We start from the raw sequence: 8,748 nt of genomic DNA, 5'->3' as shown, positions 1-8,748 counted from the left end.
CCACATCTTCTTATAATTCCATTAAATGGAATATCCATTGACATAGAGTAAGTATTTACATTTATTTGTAATGTTACAGTCCAGTACACAACCATGAAAAACATCTTGGAAAACGTTTCCACCTGTAAGCAGTAACATTGACCACCGTACATGTATGAACCAAATTTTGTATCAAACAGAAGAGATTTTTTTCCAAATGTAGGTGAGGTAGGTGGATGCAGGGTTCATATCATCGTCGATTACTTGAATATCAATCCTTGAGTTGTAAAAATGTATGTACGGATATAGTGTTTAAAATAATTGATGTCAATGACGTCATCGTAGTGTCTCATAAAATCGTTTACTCCATTTTTGATGAGGCAGAACAATCGTGGTTTTTGTCAAATGAGAAATTTGCCACAGATGTTGGACTGAACTAATATTGGAGAAATGAGCCATCCACATTTTTAGTGTTTTAGTGTTGCCTGATCGGATCTTGTGGATATATTTAACTTTCTACCTTGTCTGGTATATCTGCATTAGATGCAGTGCGCCACTATACCGTAAACATATGCCCGAGCGATCTTTGTTCTGGGCAACTGTTCATTAGGATGGGAGAGATAAGTGCTATGTATTAGAATGGAGCGTGAACAGATTTCATTGAAAATATATTTTAAAAAATATAACATAACGTATCAATTAACTCTAAAACTGAACTAATTAATCTGCAAAGTGCTTATATCCGGACGTGTTTGTGTGTACACATTGATAGATTAATGTCTATATAAATGCTGCAGACGTTATTTTAAGTCACATGATGTCTTTACTATCAGTGCACGATCACGTGAGCAGTTATCGACTTGAGGCCAACTATAAAAGGCCAACAGGCCTCTCTTTACACATAGATATATTGTCTCGCTGCGTCAGTGAACGTACAGACAAACATATTGACTTCCAACAAATTTTCTTTGTACCATCTTTGTAAAACCGTAACATCCTAGCTAGCATTAACATGGCTGACAGTCAACCCCGCCAGAACTTCCATGCTGAAACCGAGGCTGGAATCAACCGTCAGATAAACATGGAGCTGTACGCCAGCTATAGCTACCAGTCCATGGTAAGATATGACGTCACAACCATTATCTAGTAGTTGTGGTTTCTGTTTGGAATAACAGAAGTCATGCTTCAATTTTCATTTTCAATATGATTTAGTTCAGAGCATTACCTCAACCACATTTTGTTGCAATGAAACTTAATCTGTTAATATTTGTTATCTATAAAAGTCTTTGTTTATATTTCTCAGTCCTTTTACTTCGACCGTGACGATGTGGCGTTGCCAGGATTTGCCAAATACTTCAAGGAGAAATCTGATGAAGAGCGTGAACATGCCGAGAAGTTCATGAAGTACCAGAACAAGAGAGGAGGCAGAGTTGTCCTTCAGGACATCAAGGTCAGTCAATCCAACCCTAGTTCTGAGTAGGAGTTGTGTCTCATTTTAATGTGGATCAAACCATTATACAAACTTTGAAAAATAAAACTGTCAGCCAATGTTCCTAATTATCTTATATCATAAATGGCATTACACTGTAAAATTAGTTCGTATAGCATAGCGTCTCAAATAGTAACAAATGAATGTTGGTACGAATGTATACTGAATCTCGTTTATAGAAGCCTGACCACGATGAGTGGGGAACTGGACTGAATGCCATGCAGTGTTCCCTGTCCTTGGAGAAGAACGTCAACCAGTCTCTCCTTGACCTTCACGCCGTGGGGGATAAACATGGTGACAAACAGGTAAATATTCAGTCTGTTATTTTCTCACAGTTCTGTACGAGAGATTTCAATCTTTGATATCTATTGAATAGTGTAATTGGCTTCGCTGTTTGTGAAGTTACAACAGGAAACATCAAGTTTTATATCGCGTTTCGATTGAGTTTTACATATATTTTGTACGGAAATGTGAATATTAAATTTGGTAAATAAAATATGTGCATTTGCAATGACTTGGCTTACAAACTGAAGTTTTTTTTATTGACAACATTGCAAACAATTAGAAATGTTTTTAACTTGGATTGATGCTATGATTTACTTGCCATATACATGTACCATTGTAAATGGAAATCCATCTAGAAAAATAACATTTTATTATTATCCTCCACAGTTTATGGACTTCCTGGAGGGTGAATACCTGGAGGAACAGGTCGAGGACATCAAGAAGATTTCGGACCACATCACCAACCTGAAACGTGTCGGTACCGGGCTCGGCGAGTACATGTTCGACAAGAAATCCCTAGAGTAAATAATGTCTGCCTTACCATGGCAACTTAACTGGAATAAACATTGGACATTAAAAAAAACTCTACCCTCAATGTATCCCCTAGAACTTTTTTTATTAAAATAAACCAAAAATAACATCATTTTAAATAATCTTGAAATCAACGAAGGATGTGTTTATAATCTATTGATGTTAATCAATACAATTAAATTAAAAAAAAAAAGTAGACAATAAAAATTGCAAAATATATCCTATGTTGTTTGTTGTTTATTTTAGCTTAATGATTAAAGTCAGGGTAACAACGAGTATCAGATACAACAAATGGCAAAATATGGCAAAATACATTTTATAAATATAATAAAAAAAAGTGCGACACTTCAAGAATCTCATTGGTTATAGAATAGTATTTGTTTCTCGCTATTGACTTAACGTTTACTTTGTTATTAAATATATCAAAGAGACTCCTGATTTGTGTTTCGTTGCATGCATGACCATTGTAGTGGGGCAGTTAGCATTGTGTTTTCATTGCTTCAATGCCATGCACCAGACTATGTAACCTCAATATGTCACATCAGTGAACCGCTGTGCTATCAGTGGATGATACTCCAATCGCTGTGTTATCAGCGGGTGATACTCCAATCGCCTTGTTATCAGCGGGTGATACTCCAATTGCTGTGTTATCAGCGGGTGATACTCCAATTGCTGTGTTATCAGCGGGTGATACTCCAAAATTGCTGTGTTATCAGCGAGTGATACTCCAATAACAACATACACACACGCACTGCGTATACATTTGTGGCAGAAAATATAATCGGAACATGCTGCACTTTTTCTTCTAAATCGCACATTTTAATATATATCTCTAATCATTTACGAGCTACACAATAAATTTCGCGCTAACAGTAACTTGAATACACTCTTGTGATCAACTTAGTTCTGTTCAACTGCATCCAGGAAGTACTTAGTAAGTTATAGGCATGCAGAGTTAATGCTTCCCCTCTCCTGATTGCCATATGCCATGTGTAATATACATGGTCTTAATTGGTAAGGCACTTTCTAAAAAAGAAGGATTTCTTGATTATCTTATTCCCAAAACTTATATGGATTAAAACACGTATATAACGAATTGCTATGGACCCGAAAATTCGTAGTACGTTTTATAGATTTATATCAAAAACATTTTATATGACAATAATAATAATCATAATACAGAAATAATTAAAATCTTAAATGATGATAATAATAACGTTGCTATCCCGCTCTACTATGATGCCCTACGGTACGATCTTGCATTGGAGCGTACCCTAGAGCATCGCCGTGGAGCGGAATTACAAGTCTAATTTTAATTAGATTGAAATAATCTTGTACAAGAAATATTTTCAAAAATGTGGTCTGTCATAACAAATAATCATGTAGAAAACAGTCCATATATTGCTTACTTTAAACGGACTCGTCCCATGTTCACAATTGATTTATGTAAGCTAGTAGTTAAAATTATACTGAATGTGCCGTATATTTTATACTCACGATTCAAAATGAGCTTTTAATATGTTATTAATCAGCAAAAGTGACCAACATTTTGAGAATTACAATAATTTCAATGCATTTTTTTTAATTTTACAGGCATAAATAAGTTTTGGTAACACTGCCAAAAATCATTAAAACATATATAGTGAAGTGAAATGAGTACACAAGGTCAGACAATGAAGCTAAAGTGTGGTTTGCAATTTCATTTTACATTATGACAGTGATATTATTAATTGTAAAGTGATTTCTGCGAGAAGGTTCCATCTTAACATACACAAGACATAAAAATAACAATTTTACGATACATAGTTCTTGTATTGTAACTAAAAGTTTACATCTGAAGCCATTTGAATGATTTTTTACAGCTTCATCTATCAAATCATAAGATTTTCGCCCAGTTACGGCAGATTACACAAATCTATGCTGCAATAACGACAATCCATTAGCTTTGTCAACCATACTACTTGCCATACCAACAACATATATATTGTTCTGAGTCCTGATGTAGCGGCCAACATGTTTATAATACATTATTTAACATATTGTTTCAGCATACCGTCACATTGTCAAAATAAAACAAAACGTGCAAATACAAATATAGTGTTATAATAAAAAAGTTATCATGGTGATAAATTTTTATCTTTGAGGACAACAGCAAGTTAATGCTTAATAAAACAATATATCTTAATTTATTTAATAGGAAAATTTTTCTTATTGCTGTTTAATAAAAAAAAGTATCAAAGATAAAATGTTGGAATCTCTGAGTAATTCCTAAAAGTTTAAATAATTAATATGTATATGTATAAGTTATATATATAAGAAACTATTTAGACATTCACCCATGCATTATGACATTCCCCAGCATCAGCAATGACAAAATTATTACTTTTGTACGATACTAGGTACATTTTTGTAATGTCGATCACATAACACATTTCATTTCACACAGAATGTTTCGCTACGAGATTATAAGCATTAGCTACGTTTATTTCATTCAATAAACAAACGAAAACATGATCAATAGTGAAGCAATGTCACCACAGACATATCTATAACAACCACAGATAGACGCACATTGACATGCCGTCTCGTACAGGATTACAGAATTGATACAATGATAACATTATTGTGTAGAGGTCATCTATATCGTATATCTGATGTGATAACCCACAATCTGATGTATGGGGACATTACTTTGGTGCTTACAAGTCAAGGAGAAACCCGAAATATCGACAACAAAAACAATAAACACGAAAAGAGGTCACCTATGTGGTATCTAACGTGATGGTGTAACTATAGATTCCCCGACACCACTGTAGGAATACAAACATGTCTTGCATGACCCACATAAATGACATAAACGTTTATTAACGACAAGTTACATTGCATAACCTTTTTCCATAGCTTGGAAACTTGCTGACACATACCGTTCGTGGGATATATAACGATTAAAAGACGTATTAACAGTTATTGATTACTAATTTGTGAACATAATTCTGCTCAAACATTTTGTTTATAAATATTGGTGTTTTGTGCTTTATTGATGATTGACAAACATCAGAACCTTCTGATTAGCTAGCTTGATCTCCTTGTTGTGGTAATTCAGACTGGTGTTTTCATGATGCCAGTTGACACATACACTCGAAAAACATTGAACATTTCATCAATGTTCTGAACACGTTCTTTTAGTATGCCATACTTTGTCTGACCCAACACGTGCATATCAAGGGTCTGTTTAACATCAAACTCAGATAGTATGGTAACGCGTATCGACTTTGACTTTAACTAATTATCTGTCTCTTTATTTGTATATAGTTATATTATGAAAAGGTGTCCAATATACTAGACAATCCTTGATGGCTACTAGTGGGAGGTTTTCAATATTATTATTATGCCCGTTCACTTCTATTCATACTCCTATTCATCTTTTTGGCGATTTTATGCATGTCCTGTCGTTTGCGCCAATCCCAATTGAAGACCAGCACATCCTTTGGTGGCGTGCGGGTATTGGTAGGTACATTTTGTCCGTTTGAGGCTCTAACTAACACGTGTTGCTTACATCAGTGGCCAGTTAGTTAACCTCACCGATTTAGTGTTTCATCACACGTTATCTCCATGGACTATACTCTGGATGCTCCAAAGTTTACATACAACGTGACCGGTTGATAACATTATGTCACGTGATCATCAAACGGCTATATAAGGGTTTGTAGTATCGAAACAAGTATTCACCTCGATATTTTGTCTCGCTGCGTCAGTGAACGTACAGACAAACATATTGTCTCTCTACAACTTTATTTTGTAACATCTTCGTGAAACGCTACCACCTAAAACGTCAAAATGGCCGTCAGTCAACCACGCCAAAACTTCCATGCCGAAACCGAGGCTGGAATCAACCGCCAGATCAACTTGGAACTGTACGCCGGTTATGTCTACCAGTCCATGGTGAGTTGTCATCTACATTTTAGTTTTCCTTTAATAGCATAAACGAAAACTTAAGAAACACTTTTTAATATATTAATGTGTTCCTGTTTGTGATTATCATCATTTTTTTTATGTTTCATAAGTGTTTATGTGTGTGATTATTAACAAATGTAATCCGGGTTTTCGTGTTGATCTCATTTGTAATGAATTAATTGATATCTCCTCAGCATTGTTAATGTAACCTTATGATTGTTTATGATTGTCCATCCGTCCTTAGTCTTAGATAACGATGACTTTGCTCTGTTAGAGATAACCTAATAAATGTGTAAGTAAGGTCAATTATGTAATTTTGCAGTCCTTCTACTTCGACCGTGACGATGTGGCGTTGCCAGGATTCGCCAAATACTTCAAGAAAGCCTCCGATGAGGAACGTGAACATGCTGAGAAGTTCATGAAGTACCAGAACAAGAGAGGAGGCAGGGTTGTCCTTCAGGACATCAAGGTCAGCACGTGCTATCATAACTCATGTTTTTGTTCGCATAACAGTCTTGTTATGTCCCAGAGTTTTTAATATGTTATGATATTTTCTGTGTGCTATCATTTATTTATTTATTTATTCATAGTGGTTTCCTGAGTATTTACGATCGTATAAAACTTCATTAAGTGTGGTTTCCTGAGTATTTACGATCGTATAAAACTTCAATAAGTACCACTTGAATAGTTTACGTGGATAATATAGGCTTCCTGGTATATACATTTACGCAGTTTGTTTTTGGTTTTGTTATGTTACTTTTTCAATTATTTCAAGTAGAACTCAAACATTTTATTGGATAGATATAATATTTTGAGTTGGTAGTTTCTCTTATTACTGTGAAACCATTTAGTGTCTGTCACCTTTATTACAAATACTCAAGTGTGTGTGTCGGCGTTCATACCTCACTGTATCCCGTACGACATGGTCACTTGGTGCTTGCCTTTCGACAGAGCATAAGTAATATACGTATGTAATCGCCTGCCCAACCCTTTACAGAAAGCAGACAGAGATGAGTGGGGGACTGGACTGGACGCCATGCAGGTAGCATTGACCTTGGAGAAGCAAGTCAACCAGTCTCTCCTTGACCTTCACGGCCTTGGAGACAAACATGGTGACAGCCAGGTATGTTAACTAATTAGAGTGACAGTAAAAAGTATCTTTTTGTACCAACAACACGCCAATATTTCTATCAACATAAATCTGAATGAGCTGTATTGTCTAACTTATTTATTGATTTTTTGTTAAGTTCGTGGTGTAACATGATGTAAGTATTCTTTGCTTTATAACAATCTTTCATATTTTACCAGTTCATGGATTTCCTGGAGGGCGAATACTTGGAGGAACAAGTAAACGCCATCAAGGAGATCTCGGACCACATCACCAACCTAAAACGTGTTGGCTCCGGCCTCGGCGAGTACTTGTACGACAAAGAATCCCTGGAGTAAACATCAAACTAACAAAGTTATTGAACTATAAAGGTGTCGACTAAAGTGTTAATAGTTACTATTTGGAACTTCACTTACTAAATTCAATTACATATTAATGACAGGGAAATAAAATGTGAAGAAAAAATAATTAAAAAAAATGCAAATATTAAAACTGAATTTTTTGTTTTCCTTTCGTTCTAATCAAGGATAGCTACAATGGTATTATCATTCATGCGTATCACATCTAATAAGACAGACCTATGCTATGTCTTCCACATGAAATATCAGGCGTGAATAATGTCGCCACAACTCAAGGGTCCATTACACTTATTGACTATATTATAGTTTTAGACCTACCCGTCAAATATTTGACACAGGTTATTGTTGTCGTTTGTTTATGTTAGACAATAACAATTTTTGCAAATATGAATAATTAGAAATATTTTATGAACTCTATTTTTTATATAATCCAATTTGGACTTTAAAGCAGTCACAGACTCGAGAAAGTGAATTCAAAATTTTTAATGACTATAAATAACAAGTTATCAAAATTATAAAGTTATACCAATTCATCAAAACCAGTGTCGATAGCAATTTTCTTGTCTTACAATTCAGCTAATATAGTGGATACATAAAGGCTATGTTAGTAAATTCTAAAGTGTCATCTAGTTGGCCTTCCTATAATCGTCTGGTACATCCAGCCTCGTAGTTCTACACATCAGCTTGATATCTGGCTTCAATGTGTTCCCAGCAAGCAACCTTTTCATTTTTCTGAATAATTGAAATTGAACAAATGCTTTGCCAGTCTTACATTTCTGACGACCCTTTCCCTGCTATGATAATCACTAAACACTGCATTATAAAAACAATAGAAATATATATATTGAGTGAACTCGTCCATGGGAGTTAATGGTCACGCCACAATTGATTCGGTATCCAAGAATTAAAATATTTTCAATAAAATCTATAAGAATTAACTTGAAGTGGAGATAATTTAAATAAAATCTCCAAGAATTAACCTGGAGTGGAGAATATAAGGTGATCAATTGGCATTGCACAAATTCAAATTCATTTTATTTCTC

At 34.8% G+C, this 8,748-nt stretch overlaps 2 protein-coding genes across 2 annotated transcripts; both read left to right on the top strand.

The window, feature by feature from the left end:
* Window positions 1-865: 865 nt before the first annotated feature.
* LOC138306158 (soma ferritin-like) lies at window positions 866-2,503 on the top strand. The gene is made up of 4 exons (XM_069246552.1): window positions 866-1,096; window positions 1,283-1,429; window positions 1,648-1,773; window positions 2,141-2,503. Exons 1-4 carry the CDS (start codon window positions 992-994, stop codon window positions 2,276-2,278), a joined length of 516 nt encoding a protein of 171 aa, XP_069102653.1. The 5' UTR covers window positions 866-991; the 3' UTR covers window positions 2,279-2,503.
* Window positions 2,504-5,989: 3,486 nt separating this feature from the next.
* Window positions 5,990-7,838, top strand: LOC138306151 (soma ferritin-like). Its single transcript, XM_069246540.1, has 4 exons — window positions 5,990-6,226; window positions 6,561-6,707; window positions 7,236-7,361; window positions 7,547-7,838. The coding sequence occupies exons 1-4, from the start codon at window positions 6,122-6,124 to the stop codon at window positions 7,682-7,684; spliced, it is 516 nt and encodes a 171-aa protein (XP_069102641.1). The 5' UTR covers window positions 5,990-6,121; the 3' UTR covers window positions 7,685-7,838.
* Window positions 7,839-8,748: the final 910 nt, after the last annotated feature.

The sequence above is a fragment of the Argopecten irradians genome, chromosome 1 (assembly GCF_041381155.1).
Source record: "Argopecten irradians isolate NY chromosome 1, Ai_NY, whole genome shotgun sequence".
Lineage (NCBI taxonomy): Eukaryota > Metazoa > Mollusca > Bivalvia > Pectinida > Pectinidae > Argopecten > Argopecten irradians.
The sequence above is the reverse complement of the archived record's forward strand: the minus strand, read 5'-3'. Positions and strand labels throughout refer to the sequence as shown.